This window comes from Gallinula chloropus (assembly GCF_964237585.1).
Source record: "Gallinula chloropus genome assembly, chromosome: 28".
Classification (NCBI taxonomy): Eukaryota; Metazoa; Chordata; class Aves; order Gruiformes; family Rallidae; genus Gallinula; species Gallinula chloropus.
This window is the reverse complement of record NC_140113.1, coordinates 1,399,898-1,419,991: the sequence shown is the minus strand read 5'-3', so window position 1 is coordinate 1,419,991 and position 20,094 is coordinate 1,399,898. Positions and strand designations below refer to the sequence as shown.

General features: G+C 60.7%; 2 protein-coding genes across 2 annotated transcripts; one reads left to right on the top strand and one right to left on the bottom strand.

Annotated features, from left to right (window-relative positions):
- Positions 1-294: 294 nt before the first annotated feature.
- FGF22 (fibroblast growth factor 22) lies at positions 295-4,231 on the top strand (the record flags this gene model as incomplete). Its single annotated transcript, XM_084276134.1, has 3 exons — positions 295-532; positions 3,603-3,706; positions 4,002-4,231. 3 exons carry the CDS (start codon positions 295-297, stop codon positions 4,194-4,196), a joined length of 537 nt encoding a protein of 178 aa, XP_084132260.1. The 3' UTR covers positions 4,197-4,231.
- A 1,953-nt stretch (positions 4,232-6,184) lies between these two features.
- RNF126 (ring finger protein 126) lies at positions 6,185-17,269 on the bottom strand. The gene is made up of 9 exons (XM_084276376.1): positions 17,184-17,269; positions 12,480-12,538; positions 10,949-11,012; positions 9,534-9,775; positions 8,675-8,743; positions 8,523-8,592; positions 8,196-8,289; positions 7,659-7,774; positions 6,185-7,462 (listed from the first exon to the last, which is right to left on the bottom strand). Exons 1-9 carry the CDS (start codon positions 17,256-17,258, stop codon positions 7,310-7,312), a joined length of 942 nt encoding a protein of 313 aa, XP_084132502.1. The 5' UTR covers positions 17,259-17,269; the 3' UTR covers positions 6,185-7,309.
- Between the last annotated feature and the right edge of the window lie 2,825 nt (positions 17,270-20,094).

The following is a 20,094-nucleotide window of genomic DNA, read 5'->3' as shown; positions in this document are numbered from 1 at the left end:
TCCCCTTCTCTCCGCCTGCCCGTCTGTCCGTCCGTCCGTTCCCCCCCGACCGGCCGCCGTGCGAGCCGAGGCAAATGCTGGGGACGCGGACCGGGGCTCGCCGTCGGGGCGCCGATTTCTGAATGGGAGGCTCCGCCCCACCCCAGCCCAGCCCCGCCCCGGCCCGGCCCGCCCCCCCCACCCCCCCTCCCCGCGGGCTCGCCCCGCGCTCGGGCCGCCCGCGCCGTCGGGGCCGGTCGCCGCCGCCGCCGCCGCGGTCATGGCCCGTCGCCCGCCGCCCCGCCGCGCCCCGCCATGAGGCGCGGGGGCCCCGCCGCCCTTGCCGCCTGCCTCGCCGGGGCTCTCGCCGTGTTGGCGGGGCCGGGACCGGGGGCGGGCAGCGCTGCCTGGGGCGGCCGGCGACCCCCCCGCAGCTACGGCCACCTGGAAGGCGACGTGCGCTGGCGGCGGCTCTTTTCCGCCACCCGCTTCTTCCTGCGCATCGACGGCGGCGGCGGCGTGGAGGGGACGCGCTGGAAGGAGCGGCCGGGCAGTGAGTGGGGCCGGGGCCGCGACCGGGACAGGAACCGGGGCTGGGAAAAGCCGAGGCCTGGGGCTGCTCCCCCCCCGCTCCCCGCGAACCCCCCAGCGCTGCAGGGGCTGGACACGGGGCGGAGAGAGAGCGGGGGAGGCGGAGGGTGAACAGAAGCGCCCCGGGACGGGACGGCGGCGGGACCCTGCTGTCCCCCCGGTCTCTGCGGTCCCTCTCTCACCCCCGGGAGCCGCTTTCCTGGGCTTTGGCTGCTCGCTGCAGCCCGGGAGCCTCGGGACGGGAGGGGGGGGTGCAGACAGCAGCGTGCCCTTGCCAGGGTCGTGGTGTCACCTGGGCAGCTCTGCCCAGCACCCGGCGTGGCCTTTGGGGGGTCCCTCGTCCCCTGCCCCCCCCAGCCCCACGTCTTGGGTTATCTTCATCCCAAGAGGACTGGGGGAGAGGGGGCTGCTCGTTCCTGTAACCGCTTTGGGGAGAAAAAGGCTGAGGAGGAGGAGGAGGAGGAAGGACAGAGGAAGGTTTGGGGCGATGCTGCTCTCAGAACCCAGCATCCAGGAGCAGGACAGCGGAGCAGCCCCCAGAGCATCTGCTGCCTCCCCAGCACGTCAGGGCTCTGCTGGGCTGAAGGTGTGGGTGGACCCCAGGGACATCCGTGGTGCAGGGACCAGGGCGTGGAGCTGTCAGCCCCTGCACATGGAGGGGTGCAGCCTGCGTGGGGTCACTCACTGCACCCTCCCTAGGGCTGGTCCTGCTGAGGGGCCTGGGGGCCTCACAAGGATGGGTGAAGGGTGTGGGATGAAGGCTGCGGGATGAAGGCTGCGGGGTGTCGTTGGCGCTGCCCGGGCTGTGCTCCGACACAGAGCTTGGGAGCACACAGGCAGGATTAGGCCTTCCCCTGGGGCTGGGGCTGGGGCTGCTCCACCCTGCAGCCCTCAGGAGCAGCCGCGTGCGGCAACGGGAAGAGGCGGCTGCGGAGGCCGGCACTGGGGTCCCCGTGCCAGCAGAGAGGCTGCACCCAAGCACCAGGATCCTCCCTTGGCTCTGTGGCCACCTGCTCCCAGCTGGGCTACCCTGGTGATGGCACCGAGGGGTCCCAGGGGACATGGCACCGTGGTAGCACCACAATGAGAGCCAGGACCGCAAGCTCTGTGTCAGCACCGGTGGTACCAGCCCTTTTTGGGTGCTGGGTCCCGGCCCCCCTGTGCAGGGATGGGGACACCGTGCTGGCTGGGCAGTGGTTGAGCAGGGTGGGGATGCTGGGAAGAGGGAACACCTGAGCATCCCCAGGATGCAGGGCAACGGGACTTGGGGCAGGAGGGGTGCTGCAGGTGGGAGCAGCATCCTCCAACCTGTGCCGGGTGGCAGCAGCACGATGTCACCCAGCCTCTCCAGGTGTTGGAGACCATCAGGAGTCCCGACCGGGCTCGCTGCCAGCACAAAGTGCCCCAACACGTTCCCTTGGCCGTGTGGCAATGGGGCCTGGCAGGTGGAGCGGCTCCAGGCTGTCGCACGGCGCTCGCGCTGGTTATCGGAGCAGCAGATAAACCTGTGCCTGGGCTGGGCTGGGGCTCAGCTCCTCAGTGGCAGCTGCCAGACCAGCCCTGCCAGTGGTGACTGTAGGGTGGTGGGGCTGTCCTGGGGGGTCCCCCACTTTGACATCTGCCCCAACCTCACTGGGACCCCACAAGGGGTGGCGGGTGTGAGACTGGGAGTGCTGGGAGCTGCCTTTGGGCTGCTGCCCCCCCGTCTCAGGGACCTGTCCCCCTGCACAGAGCCGGGCGCTGGCCAGGCACCTGTGAGCGAAGCGCGGCGGAGCCAGCCAGGGCGCTGGGAGCAGCACTGGGGGGTTATTTTTAGCAAAGTGAAGTCCTTTGTTATAAATAGCAGCAGCTCCAGATGGTGATCAAGTGGGATGGATTCACAGGCATTTGCTCAGCCCTTCCCCATGGGTGCTGCTCATCAGCAGCTTCATTGGGCTGGGCCCTGCGGATCCCCGGAGAGGGGCAGCTGGGGTGGGATGCTGGCGGCAGCACCAAAGCTGGGCTGACGATCCCCTTCCCCATCTCACCAAAGCAGCCAAACGCCCTGCAGCCCTCTGAGCCACTCATCTGCTCCTACCAGGGCACAAGCTCCCTGAGGGAGCTGCTGCTGCCCAGGTGACGTGAGCAGTGCCAGGGCTGAGACCTTGCGAAAGGAGCTGCGAGCCCCTGCGCTGCTCACATCACCAGCCAAAGCCTCCGTGCATCCTCCTGCTCCATCCAGCCCTGGGCAGCAGCGCCGATGGGCAGCTCCTGCTGCGGCTCACACCCTGCCTGCATCCCTGCCCGCATCCCTGCCTGCATCCCTGCCCGCATCCCTGCCTGCATCCCTGTCTGGAGGCTCCTGCTTCCTCTCCTGCAGCACCATGGGCCGGGCAGGTGACAGTGGCTCTTTGGGGAGCACCAGAGCCCAGAGGCCCTGGCGATGCTCTGGGTGTTTCCCCCGCAGAGCCGCTGGTCCAACCACATGCCTTTCCCATTAGCAGCTGCGGCGCTGGGCACACGCACACCGAGCTGTGACTTCCCAGCTGGGCTGCAGCCACCTCCCAGGCTCAATCCCCACATTCTGCAGTGCTGCCATATCCTTCCCACCTGTGGTCCCATGGTTGTGCCAGCTTAGCCATCATCACCAGTGCGTGCTGGCAGCACCATCCTGGCTGCAGCCCTCTACCCAGTGCCTCAGTCTGGTGTAACGGCTGCGCACCATCGCTGCTGCCTCTGGGTACACTTTGCCCCGCAAGGGCCGTGCCAGCTGCCAGGGATGGGTCGGGTCCCCAGGGCACCACAGCCACATTGGGGACAGACATGTGGGCAGAGCTGCCGGTGAGGGGGGGATAGACCTGCTTGGCTCGGCTCCGTGCAGCCTGGCTCCTTCCATCCCACCCCTCCCACAGCTCCAGCGTGGGTGGAGGGTCAGTGAGCCCATCCTTCTGGGGGGGGACACTTTGGAGCCACAGACCCAGCGTTGGGGCAGGGCCCCTTGGGGAGGTCGCCCGTCCTTCCCCGTCTCACGGCCGCGCTTCCCTGTCCCGCAGGCATCCTCGAGATCCGGTCGGTGCGTGTCGGCGTCGTGGCCATCCGGGCGGTGCACACCGGCTTCTACTTGGCCATGAACAAGCGGGGGAGGCTCTACGGGTCGGTAGGTCGGATGCTGCCTCCCCAGGAGGGACCAGCCTGGGGTCAGAGGCGCAGGGCAGAGCTGGAACAGGGCAGGGGCCCAGAGCTGCTGGGACTGGTGCCCAGGAGCAGGCTCCTGGTTTCCCACACCCTGACCTGCTCCCCAGGAGGGGCTGCACCCACAGAGACCCTCCTGGGACCGGGGAGAGCTGGGCTCCTGCCCTGCCCCACTCACAGGGTCCGACCCCACCAGAGCCGGGTGACGACGGACCCCGGCCAAGCCCAGCCACCCCTCACCCCCTTCCCTCTCCTGCCAGAAGGAATTCAGCCCCAACTGCAAGTTCATGGAGCGCATCGAGGAGAACGGCTACAACACCTACGCGTCACTGCGCTGGCGGCACCGCGGCCGCCCCATGTTCCTCTCCCTCAGTAGCAAGGGCAGGCCGCAGCGAGGGGCCAAGACGCGCCGGCAGCAGCTCTCCACCCACTTCCTCCCCATGCTCATCGGCTGAGCCCCGCGGAGCCTCCCTGTAGGAAACGATGGAACAGAGGGTTATTCTATTTATGTACATCTCTCTATATTTTTTTTTTTGCTATTTATTGGTTTATTTTAACATGCTCAGTGGAGGATGGATGGGGAAGGCGGATGCTCCAGTTGCAGCCATACAGGGATGTGGCTATCCCCCCTGTCTGGCTGAGGGAGAGCTGGCCATGGTGTGCCAGGGCTGCCAACGACATGTCCCTACCTGTGCAGTCCGGACCAGGCAGCTGTCACTCTGTTGACGGTGTCTCTGCGGGGCTGGGATGTACTGGTGGGTTGTGTTTGTCTTGTGTCCAAGCACCCGTGGCAATTAAAGCTGTGGTCGTGGTGTGGAAGGGGGAGTGAGTCTTGGAGCTTCGATGGTGGGCTTGGCGTGGGCTGGGTGGGCTTGGTCTCCTCGGTGTCATGGCTGTAGCCACGTGTAGTCCCTGCCACCCTTGGGAAGCCCGGTCATCCCCTGCTGTGTCCAGCTCCTCCCGGCCCCACACCCTCTTCCGAGCGTGCCTGCGGAGACGCACCCAACCCGAAACCTCACCCACAGGAAAACACAGCTTGTGGCTCAGCAGCACAAAGGAAGGAGCAGGGGGAAGCAGTGGATGGGGAGGGGGAGAGCCCAGACGTGGCACCAGTGCTACAGCAACCCCAGCCCAGCTCTCCTCCATCATCCCCAGCAGAGATGGGGCTGGGAAGGTGCATGGTGGTGAGGATGAGCCCCTTGTCTGGAGGGGAACACGGCCAGGAATAGCTGCAGTGCCTCAGCCTCCCAGCCAGGGCACGTTCCTGCACCAGCCTCTGCGGCATCACAGCCTGGTCACCATGTCACGCCAGACGTGAGCGATGGCCCTGGTGAAAACCACCAAACTCGTTCCATTTCTTACCCAACCAGCTCCCAATGAGTCCAGGAGAAGGAACAGCCACCAGGTTAACCGTGTGGTGACCGCAGCAGGCACCGGTCCTGGCCTGGAGCCCCTGCCAGGCAGGCAGCAGCACCACACACCCCTCCCAAACCCACCCTGAGCCATCACTCCCAGGCTCCAGGGAGCCAGGAAGCCCTCACTTCCAGGTCTCCAAGGCTGCGCTGCAGTGACTAACAGTAAAGCCCTCGCTCTGCACCAGCAGGGACTTCCCTGCTGCCACCCACCTCCCAAGCCCAGGATGTCAGTGGCAGAAGCTCAACCTCTGGCAGAGGAAGAGCTATTAACCCTGATACACCAGTCCTGAGATAAACCCTCGTCCCACAGGCATCCACCCCCGAGATGAAAGGCACCGCTGGGCCGCCCTGGCAAAGCCAAGGAGGAAAAACATTCCCAGAGACTTGCTCAGCACCAGCTCCACGGCCCCGGCCGGCTTGGCAATGGCTGTGTGGCAGCTGCACTGGGGGAACCTTTTCTCCCAGGAAGTCTTTTCCTTCCTTCCCAAATGTCCCAAGAAACACCAAAGGTGCTTCCTGCCTTCCCCCGCCTAGTGACACCTCCCTTTGCCCAAAGCTCAGGGGAGAAGGGCCAGGTCCTTGGGGCAGGCTGCTTTGAAAGCAGCACCGAAGCTCTGCTGGTGCCAGTACCCTGGCACAGGGGCACCGGGACCCTGGCACAGGGGCACCAGCACCTCCCCGGCCACTCCCAGGGCCCCACAACCCAGTGAAGATGCAGGGAGCCCCCAGACCACTGAATCCTCCATCCACCCAGGGAGCAGCTCAGGGAGACCCACCACCCACCCTGGGTGCTGGTGCCAAAGGGGCACCAGCAGCACCTGCCCCACACCACATGTGTGACCAGGCTGAAGCTGATGACCACAGCCAGAGCACCAAACAACCCCAGGCATCCCAGGCTCTCACCTCTCCCATCCCAGGAGAGCACAGAGGCAGCAGGTAAGTCACTGCCCACTCCGGCCACATTCTTCTCATGCTCCAGCGCTGTCACAGAAACTGAGTCACAAACACACCTGGGTATTTGTCTCTCTCTCCTTTTTTAATCAGTTGTATTTGAAATAACTCTGAAATACATTTTTTTCCCTCCAAAATGTTGGTTTTTCCTGTGTATTGTTCGATCACAATGACTTTTGGCTGGTCCTTGCTCTGATGCACACCCAGTCCTGGTGTCGACACAGAGGGAAAAAGTCTGCTCAGGCTGCCAGAGGGCAGGACTGCGACAGGGAGAAGGTGTAAAAAATACCAGAGACCAGGGGAGGATGCTTTCAGTTGCAATCCTGCAGCCAACCACTCCAGGATCCACAGGCTGGCCACGCTCCTCCGGGTGCCAGTCACGATGGCCCCTGGTGCCTGGGGCTCGCGGCTTCGCTCGGCAGCAGGGAGAGCTCAGACAAAGCCCCGCCGGGACACGGGATGGCTCAGCACAGCAGCCTCCAGCCAGCTCGCCCTGGAAGTTTGCCTCAGATCATGCAGAGACGTCTCCTGGAGCCGAAAGAGCCGTTTCGAGAGCAGTAATAATTTAAAATGATAAAAACCCTCCCAGTGTGGAGTATCAGAAGGGCAGGTTACAGAGAAAAATATCAAGGGGGCTCGAGCTGGGGCAGGGGAACGGGGGGTCTGTTGCCAGAGTCCGTTTGCAGTGGCAGCTCTTGGCCCTCCCCAGCCGCAGGCGTGGGGGGCGGGAGGCAGTATCCTTACGCTTCCGTTTTACAGACTTCAGTCTCCAAAGCAGAAGAGATAGTATCCAAGGGGAGGAGGAGGAGGAGGAGAAAGGAGGGAATCTCCCAATTCAAAAGCCATACAACCAACCTTTGCAACTCAGAATGGCAACCGCTAACTCAGCACCTGGGGGTTCCCCGTCTGTGGGGCGCTGCTGCCTTTCACTGAAACGGTGAAGAGTCCACAGGGCAAATGGATGATTTTATTGATCAGACAGAAGCTCTTCCCTCCCTTCCCCCTCACAGAACTCGAGGCTTCTCCTCTCTGAAGCACCCGGAGCCACCGTGTCTTCAGGACTCAAAAGGGAATCCTGGGGGTGCTGCTTCCCCCTTGCTACCCTCCCCTCGCTCCGCTCTGGATGCCCCTTGCGTTGCTTCTGGTGGCTGGGGAGGGAGGAAGGGCAGCGGACAGGGCCCCAGGGACAGAGGGATTAAGACTCAGGAATTGTTTGATAGATTTTCACTACTTGGGGAGCTGGAGGAAGAGGAGGAGGAGGATGACGACGAGAAGTTCATCCCTGTGAGTCCTGGGGGGTTTGTGGCAGTGTTTTGTCCACTTAAGCTTTTCCGGCACACAGGACACGAGTCGTGCTTTGGAGAGCAGAGAGAAACAAAACAAGGAACAAGAGGAACAGCATTAGAAACACCACACAGGAGGAGCACCAGGGGAAGGACCAGGTGATGCTCCTTCCTCTGCTGGAACACTGCTCCTGCTCAGGCCCCTCAGCACAGAGGGGACGGCACCACCCAAGCGCTGCAAACCCACCGCCCCCCAGCCAGCACCAACCTGCTCCAGCCAAGGGACTATACAGTTGTTATGGAAGAGGTGATTGCAAGGTAACTGCCGGACGTTTTCACCCACTGTATAGTCTTCTTTGCACACAGGACACTCCAGCCTGGAATCTGGTGTCGTGATGAGGAAGCAATAAAGGTTAATGACACTCCAAGAGCCTGACTAGGGATCCCATCGCCTTTACCCTTCCCCACAACTGCTGCTTCATCCTACAGAGAGGAAAGCTCGTTGCTCTGCAGTTCCCACCACTGTCACCCCCTGGGGTGTGCTTGGCTCTTCCCTTCCCTTCTGCTTTCTCACCTCCAGCCACACTGAACTCATGGGAACAATTCGCCTCCCCAGGGCCGATCCACCCAGCCTGCACCGCTCTGTTCTGTGTGTGTGGGTATAACGGAGCGATATTTCCCCTTCCTCCCTCTCTCTGATACGTTTTAGGGCTTGAAGGTCCCACCAGACCAAACTAAGTCCCAAGGAAACGTTAAACTGAGCTTTGGGAGAGCTGTGAAGGATCCCTGGAGGAGACAGACGTACCTACGTGTTCCTGCGCGATCTGTACGGTGGGGAGGGCCTGGATCTTTTCTTTGTCTGCTGGTGGTGGGCCGGTGTTTTCAAACTGGTTTAGTAACTGGAAGAACAGGAGGGCACAGGAGGCAGAAAGACGTGAGCTCAGCAGCGCTCAGGATCTGTTCACTTATTCACCAGGGCACCCGAGCCCCGCGTCGCCTGCACTCTGGACCTTGCCTCCCACCTCCACACCTCCCGTGCTGTGTGTGTGTGTCCTGTGCCCCCCCAAAGCTGCTGGCAATCTCAGAGCCCTGCTCAAAAGGACAGGAGAGGCCATGGTAACCCCAGTTCTACCTGTGTGATAATTGCATCCAAGCCGTTGGCTCCCCACGCGTAGTCCATGGGATTTGAATGCAAGACTCCCCTTGAAGAGTAAGGACAACAATGAAACTCAGTTGGGAGTAGGGACAACAGCATCAGAAAGAGCAGAACATCTTCCAACTCACCAAGGACCGAGGCCTAGGTTTGGTATTGTTGTAGGTGCAATAATTCCATTGACCAACTGCTGGATAATTCTGAAAGACAAGAAAACTGAGGTTATGAAAGAATTGGTGGTTGCTAACTTCCAGCCCAGAAACGTGACATGGAAGGAGTGGCTAAATCATAGAATCCCAGCCTGGTCTGGGTTGGGAGGGACCCCAAGGATCACAGAGCTCCAACCCCCCTGCCACAGGCAGGGACACCAACCTCCAGGCCTGGAGCCACACAAGGTTGCCCAGGGCCCCATCCAACCTGGCCTTGAACACCCCCAGGGATGGGGCACCCACCCCCTCTCTGGGCAGCCTGTTCCAGCACCTCATCCCATCACGTCATGGGAACAGGGAAAATACCCTGTAGTGACTGCACCTCATGAGCTGATTCTTCATGGAGAAAGGGAAAGGCAACATTGTGTTTGTGAGGGGGTCACATCTGACAAAGATGGCAAGTGGGACACAGCTAAAGGAACATGGAACCTCATCTAGTTCCTTCCCTTTCCCCTCACACCGAGGCAGCGCCGTGGCCATACATGGCAAGGACCAGGGAACGCTCTCTCCATGCTGGTTAGTGATCAGAGCCCCCAGCCATGCCACAGCCTGGCTGCTCTGTGCAGCTGAAACAGCCTCTGTAGGCTCAAGAGCTACAGGAAGAGGCTGCAGGCCCAGCTGAAGCCTGACCACGCAGCAGTATGTTGCTCAGGGGGCAACGCAGGCACCTACACAGAGCGGCTGTGCTCAGCAGCGAGACAGAGCTACAGGCTGGTTTTGAGCTAAGGCCCCTGGGAAAATACCAGTGGATTTCTCCACAACAACCAGGCAGCCTTCTCACCCTTCCAGCGTGGGAACTCCCTCGTGCCTGCCCGCAGCACGGCGCGCGGTCAGGCGGGCTCGGGACTGCCTCGCGCCGTATCGATGCCGCGACTGATGCTCTCGCTCCCGCCGGCTCTCGGAATCCCTGTTGTCTTCTGGCTGTACGTTGGACCCGAATGGAAACTCGAAGCTGTCGTCAAAGATGCCAAAGGCAAACTGGCCATAGCCCTGTGGCAAGGTGAGTAAGTGCTGATCCACGTTCTGGGAGGTAGAGAATGGAAGGCAGTGGTTGTAACAAGGAGAGAAACAGCTCTGGGCTCTCGTGGCTGGTGTCTGACCAGCCTTCCAACAGAGATTAGTGCTTCGGGTCCTCTGTGCCCCAGGGTTGGGGCAGTCTCAGAGAATCACAGAATCACAGGGGTGGGAAGGGACCTCCAGAGCCCATCGGGTCCAACCCCCCTGCCAGAGCAGCTCCCCAGCTCATATTGCACAGGGCGGCGTCCAGATGGGTCTGGAATCTCTCCAGAGAAGGAGACTCCACACCCCCTGGGCAGCCTGTCCCAGGGCTCCCTTACCCTCACTGGGGAAAAGTTCTTCCCCATGTTGGTGCAGAACTTCCTGTGCTCCAACTTGCAGCCATCGCCCCTTGTCCTGTCCCCACAGACACTGAAAAGGGGCTGCCCATTCCCCCTGCATCCCATGCTTAAGATATTTATAAACATTAATAAGGTCCCCCCTTAGTCTTCTTTTCTCCAGGCTGAACAGCCCCAGCTCACTCAGCCTTTCCTCGCAGGGGAGATGCTCCAGGCCCTTCATCATCTCCATGTCCCTCCTCTGGACTCTCTCCAGGAGATCCCTGTCTTTTTTATCCCAGGGAACCCAGAACTGGACACAACAGTCCAGGTGGGGCCTGACCAGGGCAGAGCAGAGGGGGAGGATCCCCTCCTGTGACCTGCTGGCCACACTCCTCCTGATGACCCCCAGGATCCCATTGTCTCTCTCAGCCCCCAGGGCACACTGCTGGCTCATGGCCACCCTGTCACCCACCAGGATCCCCAAGTTCTTCTCCACAGAGCTCTTCTCCAGCAGGTCATCCCCCAAAGGCAGCTCAGTGAGGAAGTGGTGCAGACCAAAACCACACACAGAGGAGGAAGTACCAGCAGCTTCCCCAGTTTCTCTTTAGCTGCCTTTTAAGCTGAGGCTACTGCATAGCAACACACCCAGGCGGCTCGCTAAATCCCAGCTTAGCCCCCTCACAACAAGCCTAAGCTACAAGTGACAGTCCTATTAAAAACATGCAGGGATTCCAGGAGCAGCATGTGGGTGATGTTCATACCTCCCTTCCCAAATTTCATCACTTAAGTACTAGTGGAAAAATACCACGGTGGCAAAGCAGGAAGTGTTGGAGGAGGCAGAGAGGACTCACTCACTCACCTCAAAAGGATGCCTGCTCTCATCGCTGGTCGATGTAGAGGAGCTGGTCTCATTCTCAGTGTTCCTGGGAGGAATGAAGAGCACTGGTAAGCCTCAGAAGGGTGCTACAAAATGACTTTCCCAGCAGAAGGGAGCAAGGGATGGGAGCTGGGCAGGGAAAGCAGACAGCACAGCTGCTAACAGCTCACAGAAAGTCAACCGTTCATTTATGCCAAGCCAAAGCTGGAAGGGACCTCAGAGGTCTGCTCACCTTCCCTCCCACAGCAGGGCAGGGCTGGCTCCACTCAGAGCTAGTCCATCCTCACCTGCTGATTTTCTAATCATCTGTATCAATGTTCATTTTTCCCTCCCCATAACCTTTGTTTTCCCACATCTTCACCCACCTCCATCCTGATTTCACAAAGCTACAGAGAAGCAATTGACCCACCATGCCAAGCAAGGATTCCCTGCACAATCCACCTCAACCAAATCAGCTAATCCTCCAGAGGACCAGGAAGAGGGGACTTAAGGTACAAACCCTGATCACTATGACCCAAACACGCTTAAGTCTAATCTGGAATCAAAGGAACTCCTCGATCGCAGAGGCACGTGATGAAATGGGACAGATTAGCAGGAAAACTCTTAAGGCTGTTAGGCTTCTGCTTGTGGAGAGCTGTGGGAATGTTTAGGGCTCAGTATCCAGGTCCAGGCTTTGACACATGTGGTAAGACACAACCGAAGGCTCCGGGATTACACGATGCTCCTGGGGTCCTGGTGAATCCCTGATACAGCCAGGATCAGCCAGGGGTGACTGGCAGCCTCCGAGGTTGGTGCAGTCAGACCAAACATCACCTCATCAGCACAGGAACAGCAGCATGTGGAGACCCTTCCTCAACAGGCAGCACCCCCTGGGCAGCTCAGTGTGCCCTCACACTGCACACCTGCCTGGCTGCACGCTGCTGCTCTCAAAGCCAGGCACAGACATGTCTGACAAACGTGTCCCTGACGTTTTTTGGGGGGGGGGCATTTCTCCTACTCTTGCCCATCCAGATGCTGCCAGAGACCAGTCCCACTACTGAGTCAGCAGCAAAGCACGTGAATGCTGATCCCAGCTGCTCCAGTGCAGAGTCCAAAGTCTTAGTCAAAATGTTTCACTGTTAACACTGAAAGTTATTAAATTTTACACTGAGGCATACGTACACTGTCTGTTCAACTGACTCCTCTCTCAGAGGGTTATCTCTGCACCAATGACTCAGACCAGCCCAGAGCTGCCATGTGCCATGGGAAAAGCCTCTCAGTCACCTTTTTCCTTTGTTTTGGATCAACCCATTCCTCCCCCACCCTTTACCAGCATTCCAGCAGCTGATTTACCTGTAGATGCAAACCATGCAAATTAAGCGCTACAGACCCAGAGTGAGGAAAGATGAGCCAAGGGTTGGGCAGCAGGAATAAATATGGTGTATTTAGCATCCAACGTTGCCTTTTAACTAGGAAAAAAAGAGCAAAGCAGAGGGAGTTCATTCCAGCAACAGCCTCTGGGGCAGCACTTTACCTTGGCTCTTCAGGAAGTTCTTCAATAAAACCCGATTCACACCGTGGGCAAATATAGTCCTGAGGGAGAAGAAACACTGAATGAGAAGAGAAAGTGAAAGCTGCAGAGAACCTTTGGTGTGACAGGGTGGAAGAGGTCCACTGCCCCAAATGCACACCCATTATTACAGAATCACAGGCTCACTAGGTTGGAAAAGACCTTTGAGATCGAGTCCAAACATACCCATCCTCAATTAAACCACATCCCTGAGCACCTCATCTACCCGTCTGTTAAATCCATCCAGGATCAGGGACTCAGTCCCCTCCCTGGGCAGCCTGTTCCACAGCCCCATAACCCTTTTGGGGAAGGACTTTTCCATCATGTCTGATACTGACCCTGCCCTGGGACAGCTTGAGCCCATTGCCCCTTGTCCCATCTCCTGGCCCCTGGCTGAAGAGACCATCGCCCACCTCGCTGCACCCTCCTGGCAGGGCAGGGGAGGTGGGGAGAAGGTCTCCCCTCAGCCTCCTCTTCTCCAGGCTCAACACCCCCAGCTCCCTCAGCTGCTCCTCAGAGGATCTGCCCTCCAGCCCCTTCCCCAGCCTGGTTGCCCTTCTCTGGACTCGCTCCAGGACCTCAATGTCCTTCTGATGGTGAGGAGCCCAGAACTGGACCCAGCACTCGAGGTGCAGCCTCCCCAGTGCTGAGTGCAGGGTCTCTCTCTCTCTCCATGGGCTGCAAGTGCTGGCAGGGCCTTGCTCCAACATGGGTCACAGCATCTGCTGTCTGTCTGCCCCTGCTCCAGCGTGGGGCCTCTCCAAAGGCTGCAGGGGGGGTCTGGGCCTTGTCCATGGGCTGTGGGGGGGCACCCGCTCCACCATGGGTTTCTGCAGGGGCTTAAGGGGCATCTTTTTCTCCAGCACCTGGGGTGCTTCCTCCCCCTCCTTCCCTGCCCTTGGTGCCTGTACAGCTCCTCACATCTTCTCACTCTCTTCTCTGGGGGCAAAATGTGTCTGCTTCTGGGTTTTTTCTCTTCTCCCTGTGATTCCCAGAGGCGCTGTGACCATGGCTGATGTGCTGGGCCTTGGTCAGCAGTGACTCTGGCCTTGAATCAGCCCATGTTTACAGTCTGGGGCTGGCAGAGAGCTTCTGGCTGCTTCTTGCAGGAGCCACCCCTGCAGCCCCCCTCTCCTCCATAAAACCCAGCTACACAAAACTGCAACACCCTGCCCTGGACCTGCTGGCCACGCTGTTTCCTTTCACAGAGCCGAGCCAACCCCAAACCAGAGATGTTTGCCTTCATCAGGCTGGTGAGACAAACCGCTGCGCCTGAGCCTGTTTGGGACACAGCTCCCTGAAAGACTTGGATAATGCTAATTAATCCCCAGTAGAGACAAAGCATTAGGTAACATCTGATGTAGTTCTGGGTGAAGTGAAAGCAAAACCACCGGCCTTCCCAGAAGAGCAGCCCTCAAACACCCATGTTTAGATAGCTGCATTTTGGGGGGGTGTGGGGGGGGCATGCCAAAGCGTTGCCCATGGAGGGAACTGCAGGGCAGGCTAACCAGGGCATCACTGCCCTCAGAAGGGCTGAACGGGGAAGCTGCTCCTCGCACAGGCTGGGGCTTACACCACAAAGGTCAAGAAGACACAAGAGGGTCATTCAGCAACACACAATACCAGAACACAACACCCCCACGCTCAACGCTCGCTGCCCAGAGCTGCTGCCACCCTCAGAGCCTCCAGCACTGCAGACTGAGTGCCCAGGCACAGCGTGCCAAGGCAGGACTCCTCAGGGCCTTGCAACAGTCGCTCTTCCTCCTGACTCCTGGTGTCTGTGGAGCATTTACACCCCAACAACCAGACTGGCCTGGCAGAGCAGAAGCCCAGAAGGGGCCTGAAAGGAAATTGCTCCGCTTTTTGGCGCGCGAGAAGTGCTGCTGAGTCAGAAGAGGAAGAGACAGACCCTGTACCTCACCCCAACCACGGCCCAAGGAGGAACAACCACCGCAGGAGAACACAACTGCTCCTAACCCTGTGCTGGCAGAGCCCAGCTCAGCGTGGCAGAAATTTAAGAGGTCTAAAAATAACCATTCTTCCCCCTTGTTGCTGCTACATTTGAATCAGCACGGGCCCTTGGGCAACGTCAATGGGTTCCCCCAAAAGAGGAGAGGATGCCAGCCACGTGGGCTTGCCCTGATAAGACATCTGGGATGGTTCCTCCAGCTGCTGTAGAGCCACTTGATAAGGCCCAAGCAGGAGGCAGCAAAGGCCAGGGATCCACTCAATGCAGCTCCCACCTGCCCCACAAGATAAGGGAGCGGCGAGCGCAGAGACCTCGAAACAATGGAGGAGAAGCTGCTGCTCCTTCTCCCCATGCAGGACTCTCCAGAGCTGCTGTTGTGAAAGAGCCACGTCCACGCAGTTTCCACAGCTGCTGACTTCAAAGGCATTTCTGTACCATCCAGATCCTTCTCAAAGCTGGTTATCCCCTCAAGGGAACTCCCACGTCCGTTGGAGGAAATCACAGAGTCACAGGGGTGGGAAGGGACCTCCAGAGCCCATGGGGTCCAACCCCCTGCCAAAGCAGCTCCCCAGGACAGGTCACACAGGGCAGCATCCAGATGGGGCTGGAATCTCTCCAGAGAAGGAGACTCCACACCCCCTGGGCAGCCTGTCCCAGGGCTCCCTCAACCTCACTGGGGAGAAGTTCTTCCCCATGTTGGTGTGAAACTCCCTGTGCTCCAACCTGCAGCCACTGACCCTTGTCCTGTCCCCACAGACACTGAAAAGGGGCTGCCCATTCCCCCTGCATCCCATACTGAAGATATTGATAAACATTAATAAGGTCCCCCCTTAGTCTTCTTTTCTCCAGGCTGAACAGCCCCAGCTCACTCAGCCTTTCCTCACAGGGGAGATGCTCCAGGCCCTTCATCATCTCTGTCCCTCCTCTGGACTCTCTCCAGCAGATCCCTGTCTCTTTTATCCCAGGGAGCCCAGCACTGGACACAACAGTCCAGGTGGGGCCTGACCAGGGCAGAGCAGAGGGGGAGGAAATCAGATTGGTTAATTTACCACTGGGAGGGTAAATTACGCACTCAGGAGCAGCAAGTAACTTACTCCTCCCAACTCCCCTATTTAAGGGCAGCTTTTCTGTGCATGTGCCTACAGACAGCTCTGAACATGGGGATCAGCACATTCCTCTGCAGCTGGAACAGCACAAATGTCAGAGTTTGCTCATTCTCAGGCCATTTGAATCGCTCCTTTCGCAGCACGTGCTACAGTAGCCAGGTCTGCAGCAGTAAGTGAAACCCTGTGAACTTGGGACCCCCCACCTAAACAAGTTCATTAACCAGCAATTAACCAGACCTGAGGGAACAAAAGCTGCTCCCTGCCACAGCTCAGTGCCTTCACTGCCAGATGTGCCCTCCTGCACAGACCAACATGGGGTGTTTAAACAAGACCAAGCGACCGGTCTTTCTAGGTTACAACCTTCAACTCCCCAGCTCCTTTCTCCAGCCAGTCTCTGTATTTAGCAGGAGCGTTATCTAGAGGTTTGTCCTCACCCCTAAGTACAGGCTGGGAGGTTTACCAGCAATGCCTACCCCCTCCTGAGCAGCAAGGCCGAGGGCGTCACAAAACCAAACGGAGGGTGAAAGTCTGGACCAGTCCCGGCACAGAGACACCTCTGCTGGCACCCAGGCTATGGGCTGGCTGTCAAAACCCAGCAAGCTTCTGCCTTGTTCTGATGATGTGAAAAGTTCCAGGGTAAGTAAAAGGCTGGTAGGATCCTCCAAACCAAATTCAATGCCTCGTGATGTTTGGCATCGACTGAAGACCTAGCTGTGACCCACCAGGACGCTTCAGCTGGTTCCTTTCCAACAGCCACCTCTCCCTTCCTACCCACAGCAGGAAAATATCACTCCTTTCCAAGTGAGGGTTCTCCTCAGTGATTAAAGCACACGTGCTGTGTAGCCATAGGTAGCCTACAGTGCCCTGTGTGTTAGCAGGGGGAAATGCCTTCACACCACAGACCCTCACCCCACAAGCTTTTTGCTCACCCCACAAGCTTTTTCCTCCTGCTCGTTTCACCCCTACTGAGAGACACAAACCCCTTCGGGTCCACGGGGATCAGCTCGCCCCCACAAATCAGGGGAGGGGGAGGATTGACAGTGTTTGTGCAGAGGGGTCTCATCTTATTCCAACCGCCTGGAGACACGAGGGAAAGGGGGGGGAGGGGAGTGGGAAGCCCAGAGCAGGGCTGCAGGTCGGGCCCACGGCGCTACCGACCCGCTCTGCGGTGCGGCAGGACATGGCAGGGCCCGGCGGGAGCTCCTTTTCCTCACAGCACAGACGAATCACCGCGGCAGCCCCCCCCAGCCCCGCACCCCCACCCGCCCCGCCGCCCCAAGGCCGAGGAGGGCGGAGGCCTCCCTCCCGCCGCGCTGGCTCCACCGGCTCCAGCCCCTCCTAACGACCCCCCCGAGGGCCTAAACGGAACCGACCCCCCACCCAGCTCTGCCTCACGCCCCTACCAGCCCCTCCTAAGGCGCCCCCGGGCCCCCCTCGGCCCTGCCCGCCCGGCCCTGCCTCAGGCCCCCCCGGCCCCCTCAGGCCTCACCCCCACGTGCCCGACCCGCCGGGGCTCCTCCCGGCTCCCTCCCCGAACCCCCCGCTTCCCCCTCCCTGTCCCGACCCGCGCCCGGCCCCATCCCCTCCGCTCACGGGCAGGCGCGGGGCGATCTCGGCTGAGCAGCAGTGGCAGAAGAAGCGTCCCGGCTGCGGTGGAGCCTCCGCCATCTTCCCACCTCCCCCCCCCCCCCGCCGCCGCCACCGCCTCGCCCCGCCCCGCGACGCGAGGCCAACGGCGGCCGAGCGAGGACAAGAGAGGCGCAGGGCAGAGGCGCGCGGCGGGGTGGGGTGGGGGGCGGAGCTTTGTCCTTATAAGGAGAGAGGGCGGGGACACGCCAAACATCCCCGCACCCCTCGGTACCCCCGGCAGCTCTCCGGTTGCTCTTCAGCCCATCGCCTCCCGGGTGTTGGCAGGTGCTGAGGGAGGTTTGGGGTGGGGATGGGGGGGTCCGTTTGTCAGGGCTGCTCCTGCCTGGTCTGCGGGCCGGGGGTGCAGGTGCCCGTGGGGGTACACACAGCCCTGCTGCCTGGGCGTGGGGGGGAGCCCACGGAGGGTGAGCTCAAGCCTGGCCCTTTCCTGAGGTAGCAGCTTTTGGGGGTGCACTGGGTGCCCACGGTCCTCACCGGGGTCTCTGGCACCGGGGGCTGGGTCTTGGGGTGATGGTGGTGGTTCTGTGTGGTGGGGTTGCTGGGGGTTGGGGTGTCTACGTGGTGTGGTAGTGGGGTTTGGTGGGTTCTGAGTGGGGGGTGGTGTTGCTGCTGGGGGTGTGGGGTTTGGGGGTTTCTGCATGGTGGGGTTCTGGGGTGATGGGGCTGCAGGGTTTGGGGGTGGATGGGGCTGCGGGGTTTGGGGGTGATGGGGCTGCAGGGTTTGGGGGTGATGGGGCTGCGGGGTTTGGGGGTGGCGGGGCGGCGGGGTTTGGGGGTGATGGGGCTGCAGGGTTTGGGGGTGGCTGGGGCTGCAGGGTTTGGGGGTGACGGGGCTGCGGGGTTTTGGGGTGACGGGGCTGCAGGGTTTTGGGGTGACGGGGCTGCAGGGTTTTGGGGGTGGCTGGGGCTGCAGGGTTTTGGGGGTGATGGGGCTGCAGGGTTTGGGGGTGATGGGGCTGCAGGGTTTGGGGGTGATGGGGCTGCAGGGTTTGGGGGGTGGCTGGGGCTGCAGGGTTTAGGGGGTGGCTGGGGCTGCAGGGTTTTGGGGGTGGCTGGGGCTGCAGGGTTTTGGGGGTGGCTGGGGCTGCAGGGTTTTGGGGGTGATGGGGCTGCAGGGTTTGGGGGTGGATGGGGATGCAGGGTTTGGGGTGACAGGGATGGGGGTGGATGAGGCTGTGGGGTTCCGGGGCCGCGGGGTTCAGGGCTTAAGGGCTGAGGGGGCTGAAGAGTTCAGAGGTGTCGGCGGTGGGGTTGGGGGTGCCGGGCTGCAGCCCCCCGCCGCCCTCCAGCAGGTGGCATCCCCCGCCCGGGTTTTGCCGCTCCGGCTTCCTGCGCCGGGAGCCGCCGAGGGGACGGGACGGGACGGGGAAGCTCCGTGCCGCTCACCCCGGAACGGGTCTCGGGGGGTGAGGGGCGGCACCCAGCCGCCTGATGTCTCGGTAACCGGTGGGCGAAGGGTTCGGACCGGACGTGGGGCGGTTCAGCCGCCGGAGGGCTGATCCCAGCCGGCGATAAGCCCTCCGCGGGCTTATCGAGGAGTAAACTGCTCCTAGTCCTGCTACGCCTTTACTCCTGCGGTGGGTCTAGACAACCCGGCGTGGGGCAGCCCCAGAGCCAGACGGAGCCCGCGGCCCTGCACCAGGCAGGGGATGCGTTTTTCCTCCCCCCTCCTCCCGTTTCATGGTGGAGGACAAGTTGCCGCTTGATCAGATGGGTGCCAGGTGCCTGTGGGGTGGGGAGGGGAAGGATCCGGCTCCACTGACTTTGTCCCTCTGGAATTCCCTGACGCAGGAGCTCAACACTCGGGATGTTAAGCACACGTGGAGATAGGGGTGGGCTGGGTGGCCTGCAGTCTGCCACCCTGACATCTCCAGTGAGTGGTGGTCGAGAGGAGCCAGTTTCACCCTCCATCACCAGCAGCGACTCGCCACGTGCTCTGAGGGATGCTCTTGGAAGGGTACACTGAGGCTCAGGGCAACCTTTGCCTGGCTTCCCCTTGCTGGGTCCTCCTTGATGCTGACCCTCCGCAGCCCTGCGGGGCTGTGGGCAGCACCAGCTCCTCAGCAGCCCCACACAGCACAGGGCCTGGAGGGAGCTGCCCCTGAGGCAGAGGGCGGCTGCAGCAGCTCTGACCCCAGGGCTGGATTTTCTCACTGCGCCTGCACGGTGCAGCCGGGCGAACTGGAGAGATGCTGATGGCTCATGGCTGCATCACTGCTGTTGGGGAGAGAGAGAGTGGCCGAGCAGGGGCATGGCCCAGCCGGCCACACTCCGCCCCCAGCGCTGACACGGAGCTTCGCCCCGCGCCCCGGGGCAGCAGCGTCACTGCTCCGTGCCTCAGTTTCCCCATCTGCTGCGGTGAGATAACGCTCCTGCGCTTGATCCCGCGCTATCTCCCAGGAAGGTTGCAGGGATTAGTTAGCTAATGTTTGCGAGGAGCTTTGAAGATGAAAAGCCGTGAACAAATGCCAAGAAGTGCTGAGCTGGATTCTCCTCACCGAGTAATCGTTTCATGTTCCTGGGACACTTCCACTTCTGCAGATGAAGGAGGGCAGGGCAGGAGAGCGTGTGTGTGGGGAGGGCAGGAGGGGCAGGATGGGGAGGGGTTCACCCCATCCTGCAAATAGCATCCTTCATCCCACGGGGCAGAGGAGGAGGATGCTCCAAGCGTCTCAGGAAGCTGCAGCAGGAATCCGTGCCCGGTGCCTACCTGGCAGCACCCTGCCATCCATCCCCCCTCTCCCCGCAGCCGTGCTCGCGTGTCTGGGCTCCGCCACGCGTGACACACTTCTCTGAGTACCTCTGGCGGGCACGCCGTGTAAACAAGCCGTGAGTCAGCGGCCGGGCCAGCCCT